We start from the raw sequence: 26106 nt of genomic DNA on the forward strand, positions 1-26106 counted from the left end.
TGCTTGTTTTTACTTTAATATTTTATATGTACCCTCTAATTTTGAGTTGTCGATCTTTCCGATAGTGTATTATTCTAGCGAGATTCGTGATTTCTGCGCGCCCCAGGCTACTTAAATTAGTAGGCTGTTTTTTTGCTTACCGGATTATAGCAATTTTCATTTTAAACAAATGTTTCTCTAAACAAACGTTTCTCTAAAACAAAAATGAAAATTTGTCAAAAGGATTTGGACGTCCCCCTAGCAGGTTATGGTTGTAAGGAACTTTATGAGTATAGGCTACTGTACAGTCATACTTAATGTGAGTCTTTCGGTATTATTCAAAACGTGTTTGCCAGTTTCTGTGTGAGGTCTATGCAGAGTGGAGTAGCTAGGCTTTATCTTATCCTCCGCCCTCGTTCCCCCTCCCTCTACACGTTTCTCCACCCTCATCAGGAAGCTGTGCATTGGCCGATCGAGTCTTTTTTCGTGAGTTACTGTATTGTACTGTGAATCTTGGGAGGGGGAGCTCCTCAACCCCCCCCCAAAAAACAACAACAACCAAAAAAGCAACAAAAACAAAGAACTCTCCCGCTCCTCTCGTCATTTACCCCCTCTTCTACAACAGTCTAGATTATTTTATTGGTTAAAAGGCATAAACAATTTATTTGCTTATTTATTATCTTTTTTTTGTTAGTTTATGGTTAGGGTTTTTTTTACACTCCGGGAGGGCAGAAATGGCGGCCAACATGTACCGGGTCGGAGGTATGTCAGTCTATATTTTTGAATTAACGTTAGCCAAAACACGATCAACACAGCCTTTCGAAGGAGAAGTTTTATTAGAACTGAATACTGATAAGTGAATAATTTACAAGGAACTGGACAATTATGCGAAGCTCTTGAAAGCGGTCGACAACGTGGATTGAAAATCTTTGGGATTCTGATGTGGGTCAGGCCTCTAAACTCTCCTAGCAGCACTAGCCTCCTAGCCGGAAAGCTAAACACATCATCAGCTAATCTATCAGACGCATGAGAATTGTCCATATCGGAATATTTCTCATACATTTAGTCTTCTGTAAGCGAAATGAGCTCTGCTTCTGAGATGGCGCGTGTGCTTTTTAAGCCGATGTATTTGTCTCCTATCTGGAGCATGCCCATTAGTTGGGTTAGCATTTTACAGCCACCGTGCTCAGTTTGCCGTATCGTTAACGTTAACAAGCGAGCAACCAAATTTATTTTAATTTGCTACAACTGGATTTCCTTAAACGGCATTGTGGCTGACATTACCATATTTGCCCAAGTATTTTTACAATTTCCAATTTGAAGTCATTTAGAGGCTTAATTTCGTTTTTAATGTTATGGCATCATTTAGTGCCATCTACAGAGTAGTAGATTAGCTTGCTATGCCAGGGTACCCGACATTGTTTCATGGCGTCGTTAAACCGTGGCAGCAAAATCGGAGCGCAATCCTTAGATCACTGAATTGTGAGAAGCGGAGTTTTGATTAGACTTGATGTTTGTGTGTAAAACTGTTAAAATGTGTAAAGTTCATCATGTATTAAAAATAGAAACAGTGCGACTCCTGCGATACTTTAATTTTGCCACAATGTATCGGAATGTGACTCGCCTGCTTGTTGTATTACCATCAGGTTATTTAAAGTCAAATATCAAGGTAGTCTTGTGATGTTTAATAAATCTTCGCAAACGCACAATTGCCTTTATAATATAAGTTTCAATCAGACTTTATGTACAAGTTCGTGGAACAGTGTTAAGAGATTCACACTGGGGGTGGTTGGGGTGACATAGCTGACAGTTTTTAGTATTGTTGAAACATTGTCAACAACAAAATCTTGCCTGTCTAAGGTTAATGACAACTTGCCCACAAAGTTGTGTTTGTGCACCCTTGTGCTCTCTGAGGTTAGGTCCTGATTCATTTGCTACACCCAATATCAACAGTAAAAAACTTATTTCGTGTTCTTTTAGAAGCATTTCACCTGTCAGTGTACTTGTGGTACAATCCAGTGACAGCAGTGTGTTGTTTCTGTATACTTTTTCTGGCACATCTTAATGTGAGTACTAGTGAATGCTGTGATTCTTTTAAACTGATGAGTAAACCATACAAATGAAACATCTTTTTTGTTGCAGATTATGTATTTTTCGAGAATTCTTCAAGCAATCCTTATCTGATCCGGAGAATAGAGGAACTGAATAAGGTACAGTTGTGTGGGGTGGGATTGAGGATTTCTATGGTCATTTGTGGAAGTGAAGTGGAAGCTATAAGGCAAGATAGAAATAAACTTTCCTCACTAGAAAACAAGCTTTATATCATAAGCCTGTGATAGAGAATGTCAAAAACATTAAAGATGGAGGGAATATTAGATAGTAATATTAGAAGTATGAGATGCTGTCCAGAAACTCTTGTTAGCAATGAACCTGTCACTAATAATAAGATAAAGTATTGGTATCTTGCAGTGAAGGTCAGAACAACTTCAGTACATTTTGCTAGTGAACACTGGAAGCATACATTCATTTTACAGAAAATGTAAGTGTTAAATAACAAAAATACTTCAGACAAGATTTGTAAAAGATGAACAGATGAAACGTAAGTTCTCTAAATAGCAAAAGTGGGATAACAAATGAATCATGTAAATTTGTACTTGGTTTTAATTACTAATTATGTTATATCTTGTTTGTTAAAATGTTTCAATCAGCATTAATGAGCCTGATAAACATTTGTCATGCCTTGCTTGTTAATATGATCATTACTGACCTACTGACCCAAGTGCCCAGTGTTATATTCATTAAATAGATTTCCAGCTTATGTTTGTGTTGAGGCGCATGAAAGAACACAAGATCTCAATGTTTAGGCAAATGGAAGTTGTTCATATGATTTCTGATTAGAAAAATTGGACATGCATGTTTGAGCATCTGTTCGTGTTTGTTTCAGAAATGCCTGTAATATGATATATGGTGCCAGGTGTTAAAACTGTCGTTCCCGTGGAAACAGAAAGGCTACTTGCTACACACCTGCGCCTCATCTGTAGCTGTATGTGTGGAGTTTAATTATGCAGTTTAGTTTGATTTTCGCTTATACATTTAAAAAGATCACACACCCAGTTTGTGATTAGTTTGGCAGAACTCACTCTATGCGAAAATGCCAAAAGGTGTTGTGTAAGGAGTTATGACCTTTTAATAGATGTCGTTCTTCCATCTTTTCAGCTTGGTGTCCACTGCCTGGGGCTTGTGGAACAACCACGGCTCTGTATTTTTATTGCCAAGTGGTATCTGTATCTGCTTTTTAACATGAAAATATTACATTTTAAACACTTACATACTAAAAAGAACATTGTCCCATGAACATCTGGAAGACGTGTATATATTCACATACGTGAAATTAAAAAAACAGTACGACTGGACATGGCGATTGTTAGATGTGCATTCTTACTGTTCCGCACGTATACAGGCAGTATCAGTGCAGGATGTCACTGCAGTTTTTTTTTGTCAGTGAGCAGAGCTGGCAAACGTATTATGCAAGTATTCTAAACCTATAGCATTCTGATATGAAATGTGTTGGTCACCTGGATATGGTATTTTCTGAGACATTTATTAATATGGTATTGATTTATAGTAATCTGGATTCTGCACGACTGTAGAACTATTAGGCATTTGTTGTCCAGTTCGGAACAAGAAGCTTTACATAAACTGTACAATTTTACAGTATTTGCAGTATTAAGGAGTAAATGGCGATTCATACTAGCATATGCATTACCACCCCTGATCTTTGTGTGGTTGACTCACTGTGAGAGTATACAGTCATTCCATGTTTGTCATATTGCTCACCCCAGTGAATCCACATCCTCTTAATGTGGTATTTATCTTTAGCCATGTCTGTCAAATCCAAGGATTCACTTGTCTAATTGATTTAATAAGATGGCTGTGCACACTGTTATTCTTCTATGGCAAAATTCTGCACGCATACCAATGTCAACAGTCTTTGACGGTATTATGATTGTTTTAATTGCAAAAGTCATGACTTGTCTTTTCCAAATTGGATGGCCTTTTGATTTTCTTACTAGAGGAAGCAGTGTGTCCCTACCCTTCCTGTTAGGGAGCAGTGTAGTTACAAATCTGTATGAGATTCGACTTGTGTGAGCTTTCCCTCATAGAAAGTGCAATTTGTGAAGATACAGACACTTTGCAAAAAGTTGTATTATATATTTTTAATAAATGACCAGGTTTGCCTAGAAACATTGTGAGGATTCTGCTTCCACAGCCCTATGAGAGGAGGCTGGCAGGGGTCGCTGGTGTCTTCCTCTCTGTCAATAAACCATATAACTCACTCATATATGCACTTCATCTCTGAGCAGTTGCTTTATACAGGGCATACATTTCTTAAGAGGTAGAAAGGATCCATTAGGCTTATCATAGAAACAGTCCAGTCTAAAAATTGTCATCTCACTGTTGCAAAATACATCTCCTTTATTACACTTTGTGCTGACTACTTCAACGGGAGTCCCCAGGCAGTATGCTCTGCAAAGATTGCTGCCATAGCAAATAGTATAGCTTAGTAGCTAACTTTTATTAATGAGTGCAGGATCTGTTTGTATTGTTTATATTCACTTGTATTAACATGTATTAACGTTTGTTCGTGAAGAAGCGCAATTGCAAATTTGTCTCTCTGTTACTTATTACACATCTGTGACTGTGCTGGAACATACAGGCTTCCTGTAGTGTTCTGATTCTTTTGTTCACAGTGGCCTCCAGGTCCAGTAATTTGCCACCTTCAGCTCTCTGCTGTTGAGAGGTACATGCTTCTCTGCAGTGTCCCTGCTCCTGCTGGCCGCGGTGGGGCTGGACACAGGAGAGTGTGTGTTTTAAGCCTGAGGTGTTGGCCTGACGGTGACCCCATCTCTTGCTGCTTTCAGACAGCGAGCGGCAATGTGGAGGCGAAGGTGGTCTGCTTCTACAGGAGAAGGGACATCTCACAGAGCCTCATCCAGCTGGCGGACAAGCATGCGAGTGAGTGCGGGGGACCTGAGTGCTGTTTGCTGTTGCTGCTCGGAAATGAGCATGTGCTTTACTGAGAGCCTCCTCTAGTCAGAACAAAGGTTTTGCCATTCTCTGTGAGAGTGTGCATGATGGGACAATGTTTGCATATATTGTCTGTGTGTGTGCTGTGCTGTGCTGTGTTTCAGCAGGGTTTCTCTCATTTTAGAGAGTTGCTAATCTACATGGTAATAATTGGTTGGCGGTCTTTTCTGATCCATGTTTCAGGAGTCTTGGGGCCCCCATCAAATTGTTCTTGATAACAAAATGTACTTTGCAGTCTTCAGCATTGCTTTGTAGTGTTCCAATTGTCTGCTTTGCTGAAGATTTTCTTTGGATGTGGTCTTTATTGATCTAATTTTAGCTATCTTGGCAAATATCACTTTTGATCTTGATAAATGGTATTATTGGTTCTGTTTGTGGTAAACATTAATTACATCTGAAAGCATAATGAAATTTCTACACTACGCTACCACACTAAATGACTTGGGCTAATAACATTTCTTGGTGCTTTTGCACCCTATCAAGTTGACTGATGGCCTCATGCAGCTCTTTGAGCACTAGCCTGCTTGCATTGCTTGCATTTGTTTGTATAATTAAGTGTAGTAAGGGCAGAGCCTATTTGAGTACTTTGGAAGTAATTTCTGAGCAACGTGTATGTGTGTGTGTGTGTGTGTGTGTGTGTGTGTGTGTGTGTGTGTGTGTGTGTGTATATGTATGTATATATGTGGGTGTGTGTGTGTGTGTGTGTATATATCTGTATGTATGTATATGTATGTATGTATGTTTGTATGTATGTATGTATGTGTGTCTGTGTATATATATGTGTGTGTATGTTTGTGTGTATATATATCTGTGTGTGTGTGTGTATGTTTGTGTGTATATATATGTGTATATATATGTGTCTGTGTATATATATGTGTGTGTGTGTGTATATGTTTGTGTGTATATATATATGTGTGTGTGTGTATATATACATTATATATATATATATATATATATATATATATATATATATATATATATATATATATATATATATATATATATATATATATATATACATATACACACACACGCACATATGTATGTATGTATGTGTGTGTGTGTGTGTGTGATATGGTTGACTTTGATGTTGAAATATCACATAGGCTTTTAGGCTTATTATTGTCCTACTCTCTTTTAAAATGTTACTTTGTTGTGTAATTGGTAGACATCCTAGGCATTTATTTTTGTGTAATTATGTCTTGGGCTTATGTAGTCGACATTAGTCTGTAAGTGATCATGTCATTTGTGTGTGTAAATCAGGTTTTGTGTGTGTACATCTAATAGTGACTAACGCCATGCACGGTATGCGCACAGTATTGTTTTTAACATTTAGTCATGAATGAATGTGGATGTGTCTGTTTTAATGCTCTGTGTTTGCGTGCATGCGTGTGCATGGGTGTGTATGCAGAAGACCTGGAGGAAGAGAAGGAGAGTCCCTCAGAGCCAGAGCTCAGTGAGAAACAGAAACACCAGCTCAGACACAGAGAGCTCTTCCTCTCCCGCCAGTATGAATCACTCCCTGCAACTCACATCAGGTAAACACACGTACCCCGTTTCCAGCAGACTGCCAGCAACTGCACGCATGGTCAGCACATAGCTAGCGGATGGAGTGGATGCGGACATCACAGCGCTTGGGTTAGCCGGTGCTGCCTCTCCCCTCTGCCCCGTTAACCCGGGCCAGGCTGGAACTGGGCTTTTCCTGGCCGTTCCCCAGTGCACCCGCGGGTGTGTGCAGGTTACATGCGTTAGTAGCATGGAGCTGGGCCTGATCTATTAATCAAGAGCTGCTGAGCTGAGCAAAGGCCCACTGTGTGCTTCCAAAGAAGGGGAAACGTCAACATGTGTGGCCAAACACTGAATGGGAATCATGCACGTAAACCGCGTAACAACCAGTTCCCCCTCCCCCATGGTGTCGAACATCACCCAGTACTGTTCTCATGTTTTCACACCTTTTCCACTCTGAACATGTCCCTTCCACACACTCACATTTTGTGCTAATCTTGCACCTCACATCCCTCCAGTCTGGCTGAGCTGGAGGCTCCAGTGAGTGGGGCAGCGTGAGGTAGGCTGAGGCAGGCCCAGGCAGGGCATGGATCTGCTTGGGGTTATGAGCACTACTGTGTGCTGTCCTTGCTTCCCCAGGGGCAAGTGCAGTGTGGCCCTCCTGAATGAGACGGAGTCGGTGCTTTCCTATCTGGACAAAGAGGTACAGACTTCTGTCTCTCCCACCTGTATTTTCAGATGTGTTTACAGAAGAAGCCCGGTCTCTGTCTTAGTTAAATTGTACTTTGAAAAATCGGACCAGCTCCTCTGCTCCTGACTGCCTTTTCTTTGTTCCCGTCTTTCTGTTTCTCCCTTTTTCTCTCTCGCTTTCTCTCTCAGGACACTTTTTTCTACTCACTGGTGTATGACCCCACACAAAAGACCCTGCTGGCAGACAAGGGGGAGATCCGTGTTGGGCCCCGTTTTCAGGCTGATGTCCCAGATATGTTACAGGAAGGTAAGCAGAACACCCTCGCAGAGAGAGAAGGAAGTGTGCATGTGTGAGGAAAAGAGACCTTTCTTTACCTCGCTTACTGTGCAATTTTAAGTTTTCTGCTAAGACAGCGGTGTCTGTGGTTTAGGTTTCATTTCTTGAATAAATCTTGAATAAAACTTTCTTGAATAAATCATCATCCTTTGATTCTGATTCTGATTCTGATTATTCTGTTCTTAAATTAAGATATAACTCACCCATGCCATGACTTTAGGGTTGGCTAATGGAGCATTTTCCTTGACACTGACTGACAGATGGAGGGCAGTGCTGGGGAGTTGCTAGTGCAAAATGTCATGAGAAGTTTGATTTGTGGCCACTGGTGCATGGAAAAGGAACAGTGTAGATTACAGTAGCAGCAGTGACAGTCAGTCAAGTGTGAAATTGCTGTCAGTGGACTGTCAGTCTTCACCTCACCACTCTAAATGCATGCAGTTTTATTTTCTCTGATTATATTCACCTTTTCAAATATTTGAACAACTTCTGTCCTCTGAAGTATATTTGCATACAAATTGACATCTGATTTAAGAAATCCCATGTGCTTAAAGCTTGAAGGTGTCCTCCCCAGTGCCTGTCCTCCCCAGTCATTAGAGGAGCAAGAAGATAACTAAAGCGGCGTATAGCCCAGCATGTTTTTTTTTCTACTCTGACAGTTAAGTCTTCTAATCAAGAACATCTAACATAACTTGTAATTCAGCAGTAATGTGAGTGGCAGTAAGATGGTGAGATGGAGTCTCTAATTGCTAGGCTATAGGTAATGTTGCAGACAGCAGGACAGAGGTCAGACTGACTTAAGCTCAGGGAAGCTCTGTCTTATTTCTCTACTGGCTTATGCCTTTTACATCACCACTATTACATATCTCTGCCACTGGATGCTCTTCCCAGCCATAGCCAGTGTTAATGTATATCTGTAATGTATATCTGTAAGCTCTTACAGCCCCTCTGAGGAGACTCCACGGACTCCTTGTGATCAGATTGAGACCGACCCATGAACTCCTCATGATCAGATGAAGACATACTTGTTGATTCCTCTTGATCAGATGGAGACAGACTCGTGGTCTCTTTTTGATCAGATGGAGACAGACCCGTGGTCTCTTTTTGATCAGATGGAGACAGACTCGTGGTCTCTTTTTGATCAGATGGAGACAGACTCGTGGTCTCTTTTTGATCAGATGGAGACAGACTCCTTGCAGTCTTGAAGCCCACAGGGACGCCAACCGTGTGGAAGGCAGCAGCAAATCTCACCTCACAATGCCACCAGGCTTATTTGATTTGCTAGAAGAAACTGACTAGTGTACACTTCAAACACTGCCTTTCCCCAAATGGGAGCATGAACACCGTAGCAATGGCTGTTTCAGAAGGTCATTGCCTGGAAAGAGAGGCTTTTATGATTTGCTTGACTTTGTGCCCTGATAGTTATGCTTTAAAACTCTTGGCACTCAGGGCATGGTGTGTGTGTTCGCGTATGTGTGTTGGATTTGTTTATTTGAGAGGAAACGGAGGAGAGAGATGGACCAGTTCTGCTGTGAACTGAGTTAGATATCTGTTAGGTCTGACAGTGCTCGGTTTTATAGGCCAGTTGGTGCTCTCCTGAGTGTAAGCACAATTTGCAGTGTCAAAATAGACAAATTTCTAATGTTGGAAACTGCTGTTTTTTAAGAGTAACTGTTTGAAAGAAAGTTAAGAGACTGAAAAAAAACATTTTTTTGGAAGGGTTTGGGTCTGGAAAGGCTTTGGTTTCCACTGATCTGGCCGGTAGTGATGTGGTCTGTTTGCAGTTCTGGTCACACTGCTCGAGAATCATCGATGTGTTTAGCCCACTGAACCGCAGGATGATGGTGGTGACTGTTATGATGATATTCACATCCCCAAACCAAAGTACTTGAACTCCATTACCTAGTGACACGTCGTCCCAGATTACAGCACTTGCCCTGTTGCCATGGCTGCCGCAGGATCATATTAGGTCTGACTGGCTTGTCCCATATCCATGCGGATGGAGGTCCCACACACGCACCACCCTTTGAACAATAAGAGGACATAATCAGCTCTCTGCTCCTCCAGCTTTCCAGCTCATGGGGAGCACACCCACTTCCCTGCTGAGGGCTCTGCGTCCTCCCAGCGTGAACTGTTCCCAGGCCCTTGCTGAGTGCGTCTCTTTCCCACTCTAAGGACCATTGCACCATGCCTCTTGGTGCTCGCCAGGTGTTAAAGGGCCTGTAGCAGCACTCGCGCTAATTGAAGCTTGACTGATGAGCCTTAATCAGCAAACCTACTGCACTTCACACTATACTAATTCTTGAAGTCATTAGAATAAAAGTGACTGAACATTGTATAGAAAAAGCAGTTATTAGTGGCGTTTCTCTGTTCCTTGAAAAGGTTACAGGACTCATAACTGATTTGAATGATTTGAGCAGTGGTGTAAATGAACCTTTCCTTCTCTTGCGATCAGGAGAAGCTGATGACAGGGACCAGTCCAAGCTGGAGGTGAAGATCTGGGACCCAGAATGCCCCCTCACCAACAAGCAGATAGACCAGTTCCTTGTGGTGGCTCGGTACATATGAGTGTTTAAGGCTTATCTTGGGCTTTTGTGAATTTGAAGTTGAAACTATTGTCAAATTGTTTTTAAATTAATATGGTTTATTAAATTTCTGTGCTGGAGCAATTAATAGCATATTAATATATTTTGGCTATATAAATATAACAGGAAACTATAACATAATTGTAGTAAATATTTATAGATAAATACAAATCATTTCTTGGTCTCTGGTTACATAGGGGTTATGCCATAAAGCTTTATGCTATTAAAGTGGAGTGGTTTATTTCTAAACTACCCCATGCTATGGTTGATGGGCTGGTAATAGGAAGTGTGATTACATTGCTTGTGGTCATGGGTATAGGACTTTTGGAGCCTGAAGATGCTGTTGAATGCTGATGATGGCGGCGGTGGTATTGTGTGCAGGGCGGTGGGCACTTTCGCGCGGGCGCTGGACTGCAGCAGCTCCGTCAGGCAGCCCAGCCTTCACATGAGTGCGGCAGCTGCATCGCGGGACATCACTCTGGTATAAGCCTGTCCGCCACTCAGCCCGTGCAACACCATCTCCCCCCCCCCCCCCCCCCCCAGTGCTCTCCCATTTCCTCTCCTCTCACTTCTCTCTCTCTCTCTCTCTCTCTCTTTCTCTCTCTCTCTCACCCCTTCTTTCTGCTCCCATGCCTGTGCAGTTCCATGCCATGGACACGCTGCATCGGCACGGCTACGACCTGTCAAGCGCGCTAAGCGTACTGGTGCCACAGGGGGGCCCCGTGCTCTGCAGGGACGAGATGGAGGAGTGGAGCTCCTCAGAGGCCAACCTCTTCGAGGAGGCTCTGGAAAAATACGGGAAAGACTTCAATGACATCCGGCAAGACTTTGTGAGTACGAATCCCATGTGCGTGCATTAGTTTGCTAGTGCTAAAACGGCTAAAACACAAGCAGGACCAAGACAATGGTATAGTAATAGAGGTCAGTTGAGCTGGGTGTGGGGAAGAGGTGAGTGAGATGAAGTGTGAAGCGATGCGGTGGTGAAGAGAAGACAAAGTGAGAGCATTAGTGATGGTCAGCTTTGGCTCGCCGACAATTGAGAACTCTGGATGAGAATACAGGTCTGATCTTCCACAACCAGGGCAGTCCAGACAGTAAAGCACTTGGTCATGTGCACACATGTGTAATTCACAGGGTCTGGTACATTTTGATGAGTGGTTATGCATGATCCTCTGAGCTGGAACAGAAGGATGAGTGCTATTTAATGGAAAGTTCTGCGAAGCTAACCTTCAGAGTGGCATGCACGGGATGACATTGGGCTGTAGAGGGTTTGGTCCCCCCCCCCCCATCTCTTTTCTTTTTGCCTTTGAAGATCAGCTATGAGCCTAGTTTAACTTACATAGCTAGAACTTTATTGATTCCGGGTGTGGATAGTGTCACAGCGACGGAATATGTGGGGGCAGAAGGGGACGGCGTCGTGGAGACGGGGTGTTATTTCAGGCTTGAGGAGTCCTGTGCTGTTACACTTGTCAGCTCCTCTCATCCTGCAACTGTGGACCCAGAACAGAACCCTTGGAGATGGAGCGACATGCACGCTCTGTTAAAGCCCCACTCACCCTCAGCTGGAGAACCCCAAAGGTTCTGACTGTGGGTTCTCTGAGATGTCAGCTGTTTATTTGATCCAAGGATGAGGATGCAGTTCCCACAAAGCTGCGTTGCTGACATGCAGAACTTTACAAAGCCAAGTGTGCAGTGCTGTTTAGCGGCGCACCATCTGTATTCAGAGGGTACTTGGGCATGTGTTTGTGTCCTCTCCTCTCAGGCCGGGTGTCAGCTGTGTGAGCTCCGAGCGCAACACATTAAGACATTTGTGACTGCTTTTAGCATTCCTCAACTGGGCGTCTGTGGAAGGCAGGTGCTCATGCATAAACATGCCCATCTGTACGAGAGACCCACCGCGCCCCACTTAGAATAAAAACAGCGCAAAAAAAAGGTTGTTCTCCAGCATGTTCTGAGTTACTAGGCGACACTGCAGGAGTGGTCAGGGTTGCGCGGAACCGCCCGGCCATCGGCAACGGCATTTACCACACGTGCCTTCTCCCTGCTCTGTTTCAGCTCCCGTGGAAGTCCCTGACTAGCATTATCGAGTATTACTACATGTGGAAAACCACGGACAGATACGTACAGCAGGTGAGCGTGGGGTCCTGGAGAGAAATGAGCAATATTGTGTGTGTGTGTGTGTGTGTGTGTGTGTGTGTGTGTGTGTGTGTGTGTGTGTGTGTGTGTGTGCGTGCGTGCGTGCGTGCGTGCGTGCGTGCGTGCGTGCGTGCGTGCGTGTGCGTGCGCGTGCGCGTGCGTGCGCGTGTGCGTGGTGGTTTTGCCTGCGTTTCTGCCTGACTGCACGCCACTGAATGCTGCATTTGTGGATTCAGAAGCGACTGAAGGCTGCTGAAGCTGAGAGTAAACTGAAGCAGGTGTACATCCCCACGTAGTGAGTGCTCTGCTTCTCCTCTCTGCCACTTAAACTATTCGCTCTCATGAAGCTCTATTGGTTTCGATGCCGTCTCATCCGTGTGCATTTTACTCGGCAGTAACAAGCCCAACCCCAACCAGATCTCTGTCAGCAATGGGAAGATGGCCACCGTAAACGGCGCACCAGGCCCCGGCGCCTACCACACTGCGGGTGGCGGTCGTGCGTGCGAGAGCTGTTTCGGTGAGTACTTCACAACTCTCTGCAAAGGTCAGAAGGATTGCGCGCACACAGGTGCAGGACACAAAAAAACACAAGCAAATGATGAATGTTCTCACATATATTATCCAGCTTTATAACCCCTTACACAGTTAAGTATTATTGTGCCATATAGATCCAAAAGGTTGCAGTAATGCTTGAATAAACAAGGAAGCTCGGATGACGCAGTGTGCCGACGTGTCATTATTCCACTTGGGGACTCTCCTCGTGTAATTACAGCCAGCAGAACTGCAGACAGTTCACTTACAATATGTCGGGCCATTGTTCGTTTGCCAACTTCGTCCTTCTGTCAGTGGAGAGAGCTGCTCATTCATTTCCCAGCTGAGCTAGCGCAAGGCAATCCATAGAGCCACTCAGCATTTGAACGGATCAATAACGACCATTAGGGATGAACCCTGGGTTCAGGAGCACAGGGATTTCAACAGTTTCAACATGTAATCCATCACTCTTAGACCTTTTGATTATACTTCAGAGGGTCCTGAAGAGTCCCTGGCTGCTTTATCCTAGATCCTATTGTTGTCAATTACATACAGTAGCAGTCAAAAGTTTGGACACGCCTGACTGATGATTTTTTTTAATAGTAATAAAGGCATTTTAATCTAATGGATTAAGTTTTTTTCTAGGACATATAATTTGGGAAAGGTGTTTGCTTATATATGAATTCATTTTTGAAACACACACATTCACACAATCTTGCACACTCAACCAGATAGATAGTTTTCTTTCAGAACTTTTTTTTTTTCACCCTTCAAGTGTTCTGAAAAGCATCATAGATAGCTGCCTCATGAAGCTGTTTAAGAGAACACCGAAACCATGCAACGCTGTCATCACAGTATAGGATAGTTACTTAGAAGAATCTAACATCTAAAATAGTCAGTATTTGTTTATCACAGCATAATAACGTGTTATTTCATTGGTTTGATACCTTCCCTTCTTTTCAAAATGTACTAAAAATAGAGTAGGTGTGTGTGTGTGGTACTGTGTGTGTGTGTGTGTGTGTGTGTGTGCTATGTTTATTTAAATTATTAATTGAGCACTTGTTGCAATGTAATGATGCAATAAAATAAAAAGTAACGCTAATGAATGGTCTGCTAGTTTTCATAGCCATGGACTGTTATAAATCCTTCTAGGTCTTCATTTGTGTGAAGTCCAACCAAATCATTCCTTCTGGTTTCAATATTAAATCATAAAACATGGTGGCTAAGCCATTCCACCTGAAGGAGGGTGAGGCTGTTGCTGACCCTGTTCCCTTTTACTTTGGCAGCCATGCAGTCTCCCCAGTGGTATTCCTGGGGTCCCCCTAACATGCAGTGCCGTCTGTGTGTCTCCTGCTGGATGTACTGGAAGAAGTACGGCGGCCTGAAGATGCCGAGCAGAACTGAGGGAACGGAGGAGAAGACGCCCCCGAGCCCCACTCCAAACGTAAGCTCCTCTAACGAGCCCCACTCCAAACGTAAGCTCCTCCCCTGAGCCTTACTTCAAAATAAGCACCTCCCCCAGGCCTCATTCAAAAGTGAGCTCCTCCTCCTGTATTATAATTTGGTGGCAGTGCTGTGGGTGGGGGTCATGAACTCCAGCCTACGTTTGCGTTAATTTGCTGGACACAAAAGGGGTGATGACCACGGGTGTAAGGAACAGAAAAAAAATCAGAATGAGTACACGGTATCAGTTGAATTGGCATTTTAATCTGCATTTTGACAACTTTACAGTGAAGTAACCACACCCCTTCAGTAGCCATAAAACAGTGACCCCATACCAACCTTATCACTGAACTGGACTTAATTAGCTGACTGAGGTGTAATACTATTCCTACGATACCTAGTGGAATTATTGACATTAGGGATATGCAAGAGCATGGTACCTTAAAATTAGTCCATTCTTGACACTGTAGTGATCCTTTAAAAATGCTGCTTTTGCTGTTGGTCTTTTGTAACCTCTCTCTCTCTCCCCCTCCCTCCCTCTCCCCTCCCACTCCTCCCTCACCGCTCCGTGTTCTGCTCTTCCGTGTGCTGTTTCCTTGCTTTGTTTCCTCCCTCCTCCCGCCTTTCCCGGCATGGGCTCTCTATCTTCCTGGCCGGTGTGCAGGAGCTGCACTCACGTGCCCACAGCCTGCGCCAGAGCTCCCACATGGTGCCCATGAGGAACAGCGGAAGCCCCAAGTCCTCTATGAAGACCAAGCAGGCCTTCCTGTTGCAGGCTACGCGCCTCACCAAGCTGGCGCGTCACATGTGCCGTGACCTCATCAGGCTGCGCCGGGCCGCGCGCCGCCCCTTTGTGCCCATTAACTGTGGCGCCATAAAGGCGGAGTGTAAGAGCTCTTTAAATTCCTAACTTCAGCCTCTCCGTTTCTCTCCCTCGCACGTGCACGCATGCGTGCACGCACACACACACACACACAGACACACACACACTTCCCACGGCACCCTGTCTGCTCTGCTCCCCATACCCACCTCACCACGTCTCGCTGCCATTCCTCCCTTCCATCTGTCTTTTACGGTTTTTATTATTGTTATTATATTATTATATTATTTCATTTTTTTGTATTTCCCCCCAACCCTGTTTCCAATAAAGACTGCCTGTCCTCCATAATTTTGGGTTGTAATCATCTTTTCAGTTCAGTTATTTTTTTTGCTTTTTTCCTACCTTTTTTTTTGTTTTGGTTCCACAACGTTGTAATGTCGTTTTTGGAAATGGAACACCAACACATTTGGTGCATGGAGAATGAGAAATGCTTTGATCCCATGACGAAGAACCGATTAGTTCTCCTAATATTCCCGTATCTTGACTACAAATTGTAGTTGTACTTGAAAATGCATATAGTGTGAGCCTTATATTTAGTAAAGCCTAAAGATACATTTAATGATAGACCTTTAAATCTATTTTGCCTACAAGAAACTATATTTTGCACACCCCATAATGATGTACTTAATTCTCACTGTGAGTAATAAGTTTTTTTTTTGTTTTTGTTTTTTTTTCTTTTTTCTATTTTTGTGTTTCATGTTGGTTCAACCCCCAACCTCCGCCCCCCTTTATTAGAGTAGGAGATTCATTTTACTGTTGCTTGCTCATTTCATTCCAAAGGTCATATTCAGTACTCATTTTGTTATGGCATGCTTCTGCATGATGTCAGTGCTGTACCTTGAGCTGATTAACTCGATCTTGTCTTAAGTCATATCTTAGAACAAGGAGAGCATAGGATCAACACCAGATGATAAACATTGAGCTGAATGTGAGGCCTGTCCCTTGGCCTGTATCACTAACACATTCAGGCTCTGACCAGTCGACTTGTTTTAAGTAATTTCTAATTATAATCAATATATTTCAATGAGTGACTTTGTCAATATATAGAAGTCTGGGTTCTAATGAACTGAGCTGTGTTTAAGAGTGAAAGAATGGTTTTGTGTGTGTGTCCATGCAATGTGTAAGTGGGAACTTTAAATAGTATACTGGGGACTAATGGGTGTGTGTTCCCTTTTCTCTGATGGGAGAGCGTAAGCCCTTGGAGAAAACCTGTGTAAACGTACAATCTGTGCAAGCAGGAGGAACATGTTGGAGAGTAGGTGGAACTGAGATCCAGTTCCTTCAAGGCTGCAATATTTTTGTGTGCACTAGATAAATATAACTTGATGCCTTGACCATCAGTCTGGTTTGATTGTAATCTCACTGAACGTTTCATATATTACCAAGCATTTTCATCCAAAGATAAATGAAAGGAATAGGACATATGCAATGTTATTCACAGTTTTACTCTTTTGGCTCTGTGCTTGTGCTAGGCTGTATAATATTGTTAGTGATGCCTGGATCCTATTCATGTTTTTGCTAGTTTAGGTTATTTTGTTGGAGTAGCAAATTGAATATTAGATTAAACCAGCATTGATTTTCTGGACTGGAAAAGTTTGTCCTGAATAATCTGAATAATGAAATGTATACTGCATTCAAGACCATGTAAACATACCTAGATAAATCTCTGGTCTTGCAGCCTTGTGAAATTTGAAAACATTTAATTAGGGTGATTTATTACAGCAGCTCATTAAAGGGTGCCTTGTCGGGTGGTTCTTGCCTTCAAGCCATAGCAAAAACAATAGCATGGGCTTCAACATGATTCACAAAGAAATGTTATTATTTTTGTGACAGCTTTAAATGATGGTCGGTGAAAGTGCGCTGGGATAAGGCGTAAAGCTTTCCAGGAGCTTTTCTTTTCTGGTACCACCCCATGATAAAGATGGGGCCTGTAGGAACACCATCACATTTTTAGTTCTTTGTGGATGCTGGGATAGCCCTAAGGGTGCCAGGCCATGTGAAATGGGTTTGTGGTAGGTATGGGAACAGAAAACAGATAAAATGTGCTATTTTCCAAGAGAGATGTGAAATTGCTGAGAAGTTGGGCTGATTGAATTGATTTTATGCAGCAAGCACCTCACGTAAAGGGGCTGCCGTTGGTGTGCAGTGGAGGATCTTGTGCTTCTTTTGTAATTAGATTGTGAATCACCTCTTGACTGGAGTGACCTGGTTCTCTGGCTGAAGAGTGTAAGAAATGTGCACAAATAAGACGAGTAAAGCCTCAATGAATTGACATAAGAAATGTTGGAAAATTACTTTTTGCTTTACTATGTAGTCTTTGTAGTTTTGTTGCAAATTGGTCCTAATTTGCTTAGAGTTTCTAGGGAGGTTTGACTGAGCTAAAATCCTCATTTAACACATTTTCACATAAAAGCAAGGAGATGTCTAATACTGATAGTAATAACCTTTTTAACAGTGATCTTTTAGTGCTGCACACTGATGGAAGAGTAATGATGCACATTTAGATCTCTGGTAAAACACACTTACTAGACCAGCAAATTCAAACTTGTTTTTTTTTTTTTTAAGTTCAAAAGACCATTGAGAAACAATCAAATTTTATATTGTACCTCCCACGAGGGGGCTGTCGAATGGCCAATGAAGTGAACTTTTCAATGGGCCTCTAAGGACCCAGAGTTTACTGATTTGTAGGTGCTGGCCTTTGAAAAAGCAATATTTTTTTGGGACAGCATATAACACCGAAGGATTATCCAGTTTATAATAAGAGAATTTAATGTGCATAAAATAAGCCACTACTCAATATGAAAATCATGTGGTCATTTAACCTGCTTTAAAAAAGTAACAAATTAAATGGGGAATGTGATCAGCTATGGGTTTTTAGATTCACCACTTTCTATCTTTCTGTGAGCCTAGTATTCCTGATAGCCACTCTTGGTGGATGACTTCCTTCACTATGGAAAGAATTCCTAAAGCTTGCAGGACCTTGCAAACCTCTCCCACACTGCCTTGCATTAAGCTTTTCTACCCGTTCTTGCGTTGTGCTTTCTGTCACATGCAAACTTCCATTTTATGCTTCCATTCCACTCCTATCTCCACCCCCAGATGCATGTTTGTACGTCCTGCCCATAAGAAGACCTTCTGGCATCTTCATACCGTAAGGCATGGGGCCCGTGAGGCATGCTCCTAGGTCGTCGTCTTTTCTATCCTATCTTTGTTTTCTTGGTGTGAATGTCCTGTGGGCAATCAAATGCAGAAATAAAACCATGGCTGAAACCATCCTATCTGAGTCCTTGTAGTTTCATGTGTCTTGTGTACCTGTCCATCACTGTGCCACACTCACACTGATAGGCTGGTTGGAGTGAGAGTCGTATGAAGTCCGCCTCCACCGACAGCATGAGCTCAGCTCCACTGGCTCCTGGTGTTCTGTTCCGTTTGTGCCCTCATCAAGCGTGTTGCGTCTTTCTTTTTACGGTGTGCGAATGTGGATGTACACACACCCATCAATTGCATCTCACTCATACATGCTGCTGTGAATGCAACTTCATGTTCGACGTTCCTCTAGCCAACCTCATTTGACATGACGGCTAGTTTGATGCATACCCATTGGCATGTTGGCCCTAAAAAGACATTGCTGCTAAAATAATTTTGCAAGGTTCATTTTCATTAAGGGCCCAGTGATGCTTAAGCTCTCATATATAAGAATGTAAAATCCTGTTCTTTAATTTCATATGTAATCATATAATATACATTAGCAACAGCATACAACAATAACTTAAATCTTTGAAAAGAGGGCAGCAGAACAAAATGGTGAAATAAACTATGTGGAGTTGTTGAATATAGAAGCTACTGAGAGAATGATTGCTCTGGTCAAACAATATTCACCTCACAAGTAAGTTTAAGTACAGGAACAACCACCTTTAAGCTGTTCAATTCATCAATGTTTGACCTAGTTAAATGTATTGTTGGAAAAGAAAATGTTAAACTCCATTTCAAAAAATCTTAAAGACAAGTATGTACTGTTCAAGTTAATGGAAGAATCTCAGAGAATCTTGCACTAATCTCAGCATCTCTGAAGTTTGAAATATTTTTAGAATGAGACAAAATTAGCTGGACAAAGATTTTTAATAGCTATATGATTGTCAGTTCCATGTTTGTAAAACAGGGTGAAAAACTATAAAATTTTGAAACTTTTGCCTGTAAAGTGGTTTAACTTGCCTAGTTCTCCTTGTAAAGAGTCTATTAGTCAAATACTTACCCAGAGTGCAGCTTCAAAAGGACATTCCTCAGGTTGACCTGCTCAATAAGCACTTCATGTTCTGTCCATGAGAGTCCCCCTCCTGCTTGCTGAAACATACTGACCTGGCCCTGTCTCTGTGTGTCCAATGTGCCCGGCTGACGTGCAGATATGATTCGAGCGGCAGAAGGCATGACAGGGCGATCTGCAAAGCCCAAACCTTCCCAGAGGAGCACCCTGACCAGCGTCCTGCAGTACCTCGGTGAGCCACGCCACTGAATCACAGGCCTCATTCCTGCTTGTGCATACGCTGTGCATACAATGTCTTGCTTTACTGGTCAGCAGGCTTGAACCCGGCAGTCATAGTTCGTACTGTGCTGTTGCAGAGTCTCGTCCGGCAGCCCATGTGCAGCGCTCTCATCGTACACCTGGCCTGCAAGTGCAGCCGCCACGCCGCCTTCTCTCCTCCCTGCCTAGCCACGGCCCCCTCGGTATGCTGGGAAAACGCAGTTACCACCACCACAGCAGGGTGGAGTTCACTGAGAGGAGAGGGAATGTACCAGGTCAAGGTGAACATGCAGAAACGCACATGTAGATACACCAAAAACACATGCATTAAGGCACAAATTATATAATTTTTTTTATATATATATATATATTTCCTTTCTTTCTTATATTACAGAAAACCAAGGTCACATTGTGGGGCCCATTCTGGTAAGTACAGTTTCCTGTACTACTGTCCCGAGATTTTGAAATGAGATGGGTTTAATGAGGTGTACTGCAGAGAACTGATGATCTATCTTAACAGCACAAGATTTGAAATATAAAGGCGGTGCAAGCCAAATGACCACTTCCTTCTTCTCCAGCTTGAAGGGCTAGGGTGCTCATCCCTGAAATAAAATGTGTGAACGCATATACCAGTCATTATTTACTCAAGCTGTCTACCCCCTTTGTTATTTAAATGTACACACTTTTCACAGAATGGCTGCTTTCCGAGTTGATCTGTGCTAAAGTTAATATTTCTTAGTTGGTGTTTGCAACTGTTTTATGAGCTACCTTTTTTCCCCTCTCAGAGCAGCCACACAGTGTCTTCATACAGGAAATGTAACAGCACAGTAGCGAGTCCGACTATGTTGAGTCTCTGCCCTCTTGCCTCTGCTCCCCGGCATGCTCTCCCAGCAGCACAATGGGCGGAGCGCGGCCGGGCCCAGCCTACGCTCCAGCAACATGATGCTGCGCAAGAGGCGACCCAACTGGATCGATGCGCCCGATGACAGCTTCTTCCTAGTTACCCGGGAGACCAGGTATGCCTAACAAGCGTCCATCATGGCATTTCCTTGCGTGCCTTCCGATGCAATCAGGCATGCTGCAGAGGGATTGAGTTCTGCTTCAGAGGTGCACAATGGTCCCCCGCATCCTAGCCCATGAGGACAGGCAAATTAGATGCTTACTAAAAGCCTGACTACTCTTTCAGAAGAAAAGCAATACACATCATGTCAGAAAACGCCCGAATCCGCTTTTGCTCTCTGATTGGCATCGGTGGTGATTATTGATTCATTTGGCAGGAGATGTCGAATTTATTTTCCCACATATTGACTCAGCCTTCAGTTTATGGCCAGTGACAGATTCAAATGGCAGGGACCGCACCAGTGTAATTACAGGATTGGTCACACCCTGTACCAGGCGGTCAGCCAAGCCAGTCTGACTCAAAGGTGGTCAAACTGGGAAATGTCAGGCAATTTCAAATTACACAAGCTGTACATTCCTGTAATTAACAGTGTTAATATGTTTGTTGGCTTAGTTAATTAATAGGCTCATGACGGCAGCATGGAAAGGACACTTTGCTTATTATTTTGGAATCTCTTAACAGGAAGTGGCTACAGGATGTCATAGGAAGTCGCTTACATTTAGAGGTTTCTTTTACCATAGAGATGTGCTGTGCAAGACTCCACAGGTAACCTGCGAGTGATAAAAAAAAAAAAAAAGACAAAATGCTATGCAGTACTAGTGGAGAAATACTGGGATGACTTGGAGGAACCTTAATGATGCCAATGCTAGGAGTCCCATGATTGGCTTGGTGTAGGAGGGTGGGTGATAATATGCTCTCAATTCTCTTCACTTAGAATTCCCAATTTGTTGTGTTCCCTGTAATATGAAAATAAGGTTTTCTGATTATCCAACTGTTGTTGGATAACAGAGCAGAGATGCAGTCTGGAGGGATAAAAGGCTTCAGATTTTAATGGAACGTTTCTTACCAAATATGTTCTGCGGCATCAATTTCCACTAATTTTCCATTAATTTTCTGTATGAAGTAATCTGCTCTAAAGTACCCCGAATGTCTAGATGTGTACTCAGCTTTTAGAAAATTATTAATGAATTCAAAAATTAAAAGCTATTTGAAAATGAACCTCGAAATGACATGAAAAGCAAAATTAACCAGACTGCAACATAACATAGAGATAAATGATCTTTGTGGGGATCGGGGGTGGGTACGCTAGAGGTACAGGAAGCCTTCTTTATGCCCAGGTGCATCGTGAGTCACAATGTGTTTGTGACTTCCTATGATTGACTGGCTGCTTGTCTCATTTCAGTGCTGCAGTCTTTAGACTCCTGCTCATGGTAAGACCCTGTCCCACTACTCCATCCACACTAACACACACGCATAAGTATGTTACACACTGAAGCTTCACCAGCTTACCTGTGGAGTCTGTCTACGGTGCAAAGACGTTACATATTGAAGGGAGAAAATGGATTCATCATAGGCTAGACCAGACTGTTAGCTCTCTTAACAATGGTTGATAATATACTAAATAGTATGCTTGTACTAGCATTCTATATGTTATCTGGTTAGAAATTCTGCTAGTTTTCTTCAATGCTGAGCAAAGTGGAACTGAAGTCCACGGAGAGCTGGAGTTGGGAGGAGGCTGGAGGAAAAGGCTTCTCCATGAGTTCCGTGTCCAGATGAGCCATGACTGGCCCTACTCTGCTTGCCTTGTTCCCAGAGCTGGAGCGGAGGCCAGGGCTAAATTTAGAGTCCCCGCTGTGAAAGATTAGCCTATAACTGGGCTCAGAGGGGCTGGGACAAATGAGAGCGTGAGGCGGGGCCTGGCAGACTCTGACAGAGAAACAGACTGTTGAGAATCTAACATTGTGAAATCACACTTTCCACCTCCCTTTCCAGTGTAAACAGGGTATGAAGAAAGGCAGTGTGAAGAAACATGTGGGCTGATGTCAGATGTCTTTTAATAGTCATAGGTGTGTGTAATTGGTGCTGTTTATGTCTTGCGTGTGCACGCGTGTGTGTGGGTGTGTATGTGTGTGTGTGGGTGTGTGTGTGTGTGTGATACAAATGGTTCCACACCCAGCAACTTTTAGTTCAACCAAATTCAAAGGTCACTGTCCTTTCACACCAAATTGCATTTACTCTTGCATCTCAAATAAAATTTTAAATTCTACAAGGCATTTGTTTTTAAAGCGGAAATATACATGCATGTGCTTGTAACTTTTCAGTGTATTTTACAGAGTGCTCATAGAGACAGTCAGCTCCTCCTATAATTTGCTGTTAGATTTAATGCATGGAGCCCAGATCATGGTTGTTTCATTAGGTCCAATCAGAGGCGAGTGGCTCCCACGAGCCTCATACATTTTATATGAACGCAAGACCAAGGCGTTTGCCCATTAGGTTGATTATTGTGATTATGGACTTGGTCCTCTATTAAATTATATTTATGTAATCTGGCCTCGCTGGCTCATATTACAGAGCTTAATGTTCACAAGCACTTAAGAAGGCATTGTGCCAAGAGCCCCTCACTCTCACATGAGAGGAAATGTACACAGAATTGTTTTCTTTATTTTATATTAGTATGTTTAGCTGAGGGGAAAAATACATACTTGTGCAACACTCTGCTGGACAGGGACATATTTTGGAATGATAGTCTATGTTTTCTATCTTGAGCTTCTGATCCTCTGTATCATCTGTGATTCTCCTATACCCTCACTTTCTTGGATCTGCCAATAATATATGTATATCTGTGTGTGTGTGTGTGTGTGTGTGTGTATGTGTGTGCGCGCGTATGTGTGTTGTGCGCGTGTGTATGTGTGTGTGGGAGTATGTATGTTCCTTTCTCTGTGGGTGCATGCATAAGCATACATTCTGGTCCTTGCACACTCTGGAAATTGATGTAGGTTTCTCTCAAGGGAAGGAACATCTATTTGATAATGAAGTTTTCTGTGGTTTATATATATATATATATATATATATATATATATATATATATATATATATATATATATAATATCAAGACAATGCCAACATTAGCTTGCAATAATTAAATAACAACCTGCCAGTTCCACTAAGAAAGATGTATGCATTTTGTTTTCTCCTAAGTTGTCATAAGGGTCCAGAAATGCGTAGATCCACCCTTATTCAAATACATAGCATTTTAGATGGTATTTGGCAAAGATATGGATAAGTTTTGTCTCTTAAGGAAATACTCTTTAAAATTGGAAGAGGGGATTATAATAATAATCTGTCAATGGCTTTGAAAGTATTTTAAGGATTATGATTTGGTGCTTCTTGTTTGTCCTGTATTGTGTAATAATACTTTCAAAAGCTCTATGATCTCTGAATCACTTTTGCTTTTTGTTGCACTGTTGACTTGCATTTTTCAGTCTTCACCACAGTTTAAGTTAGAAGGCGAACAGAGAGTGAACAGTCTTGAAGTTTTTCCTCTTCTGATCACAGGAAAACCAGGAGGCTGCTCTCCCGCTCCCAGCTAAGAAGAGCCTGTAGGCAGCCATGCGAGCAGATCAACCTGCGTAGGGTTCCCCAGGGTCCTGCACAGGGGCCTGTCCTTATGCCCCCTCACCCTAGTCTACGGATGCGAGGCCCCATCGTTATTCATGACTGACATCAAATCGTCCTGTTTCAGCTGCCTGCCCCCTTGTCTTTCTCTCTTAAATCTGTCCCCAACCCTACAATGCTGGCGACTCCCCCCTCACCAACGGCTCCTTTGCTCTGAGTTTTTGCTTTCTATTGGGCTAAAGAAACAATCCTAAAGAACACAATAAAGCATAGTTAACTCACACTGTCCACTAAACTCCCACACTCCCTCACTTAGAGCACACCTAGTGCTCACTAGATCTCAGTTAAGCTTTGCTCTGGCAACTTGTATAAGCTCTGATTTGATAACTTAATACTTTCTTGCTGTATGGAGGGTCCTATAAGGATGTGGTCAGATGATATGTCCGTATCGTATACAAATCTCTTATTTCTCATACTGACCACTCTTGAGTGACTCTTCTGAAAAGTATTTGTGTGCTCTTTTGTTTGTAATTTCCACTGGAGCCCCCTTTCCTCTTTTCTTCTGTGAGTATTATGACAGTACAGGTTTGTGAACTGTTTTAAACTATGTCTGAGAGAAGTGAAGGTTTGTTGTACCAGAAATTACTGGAGGACAGTATTAAACATATAGCATGGCCCCTAGAAATTACTGGTTATCCTCTGACACTAAGCAATAGTCTTATCTGTTGGAGACCCTACCAATTCAATAGTTAATTGTATCCTAATTTGTACATCTGGCAATGTAAAGAGTTTCAGACTGCACTAATCAGTGGAGGTCAATTTCACTTTTGTGTCTACTACACACACATATATTCAAGTGCACTGATTGGTCAGGAAGGATTATAATATTCATCTGCAGGTGTTATCCTAAAAATGCAAATGATGCTTTTAGTCTACTATTAATAGCAGTCTAAGACATCGTTCATGCAGTCGAAATGACTGCCTTTTTGATATAAGTAAATCAAGCTATATGTGGCTTTCCAGAGAGAAAGTAAGTTTGCAAAATATGAAAACCAAGAAAGGCACTGAAATGTAGCACTTTGGCCATAAATGTAATGCTTCGTTTCCCCAGGCATTCATGAAGTTTTAAAACTGACAAAAATTAAACATTAAATTACAAAAAAAAGGAGTCACTCTACAGTTTCCGACTGTTGATACCGCATGTGACAGTCACAATGATTCGCTACTTTTAGTTTTTATGCATCATACATTTATGTTGTGTTTCCTTGTATGTCACGTGTTAAGTGAAATATGCTGAATAAAAAAATGAAATTGTAAGTTATTGTAAAAAAAAAAAAAAACTGAGCTCGTTCATCTTCATTCACTGTAAATCAACAAGCATGAAATTAACAGTAAATAGGGAATATGCTGAATTTTACTTTACATTATGAAATACCTATTATACTGACACCCAGAGGCCTGGATGTTTCAGAGATTCTGTACTAAACCTTTTTTAAACACGGTCCGCTCTATGGAGCATAAACTTTCATTTGAGGAAAACGAAGCAATTTGATTCTCCATCTCATGTGACCTGAAGTTTATAACATATTGATATTTAACACATTACTACAAAATAGTATTTGTGATAATGCATTTGTCCAACTGTCGGTTAATGTGTTTTAACCAAGTTTAAGGTATGTTATGACAAGCTACGCTACACTATGATATACAATAACGTATAAAACTCCATTTGCAATAGTTGTCATTATTCTTATAAAATGTTAATTCAGTTCAGTCGTATGAACATTATTAACCATCTGTTTCTGAATGTTTTTCAACTAATGAATGTGCAAAGCGTGATTATGCAGACTAACACAATAACATCTGTTATCAATAGCATTGGCAGATTCAAAGCATAAA

General features: G+C 42.2%; 1 protein-coding gene across 2 annotated transcripts; it reads left to right on the top strand.

Annotated features, from left to right (window-relative positions):
* Positions 1 to 465: 465 nt before the first annotated feature.
* Positions 466 to 25517, top strand: mta3 (metastasis associated 1 family, member 3). 2 transcript variants are annotated; one of them, XM_027002660.3, is made up of 19 exons: positions 466 to 741; positions 2122 to 2189; positions 4902 to 4995; positions 6479 to 6605; positions 7213 to 7276; positions 7453 to 7570; positions 10053 to 10155; positions 10564 to 10663; positions 10824 to 11012; positions 12238 to 12312; positions 12555 to 12613; positions 12714 to 12835; positions 14136 to 14293; positions 14957 to 15179; positions 19573 to 19665; positions 19790 to 19972; positions 20086 to 20117; positions 20583 to 20707; positions 24148 to 25517. In XM_027002660.3, the coding sequence occupies exons 1-19, from the start codon at positions 714 to 716 to the stop codon at positions 24311 to 24313; spliced, it is 2127 nt and encodes a 708-aa protein (XP_026858461.1). In that variant the 5' UTR covers positions 466 to 713; the 3' UTR covers positions 24314 to 25517. The 2 variants fall into 2 exon arrangements, with proteins under 2 accessions (XP_026858461.1, XP_081553773.1); XM_081697647.1 differs by lacking the exons at positions 19573 to 19665; positions 19790 to 19972; positions 20086 to 20117; positions 20583 to 20707; positions 24148 to 25517 and having other exon boundaries at positions 470 to 741; positions 14136 to 14324; positions 14957 to 18447.
* The last annotated feature ends 589 nt before the right edge of the window (positions 25518 to 26106 follow it).

The sequence above is a fragment of the Electrophorus electricus genome, chromosome 15 (assembly GCF_041902795.1).
Source record: "Electrophorus electricus isolate QZ-2024a chromosome 15, ASM4190279v1, whole genome shotgun sequence".
In the NCBI taxonomy this organism is placed as follows: domain Eukaryota; kingdom Metazoa; phylum Chordata; class Actinopteri; order Gymnotiformes; family Gymnotidae; genus Electrophorus; species Electrophorus electricus.

Bases quoted from the DNA above. Each gene is read 5' to 3' on its own strand.
- mta3 (XM_027002660.3), top strand. From the start codon at position 714: ATGGCGGCCAACATGTACCGGGTCGGAG. The intron at 4,996-6,478 runs GTGAGTGCGGGG...GTGTGTATGCAG, and splicing joins GCTGGCGGACAAGCATGCGA to AAGACCTGGAGGAAGAGAAG. The intron at 7,571-10,052 runs GTAAGCAGAACA...TCTTGCGATCAG, and splicing joins CCCAGATATGTTACAGGAAG to GAGAAGCTGATGACAGGGAC.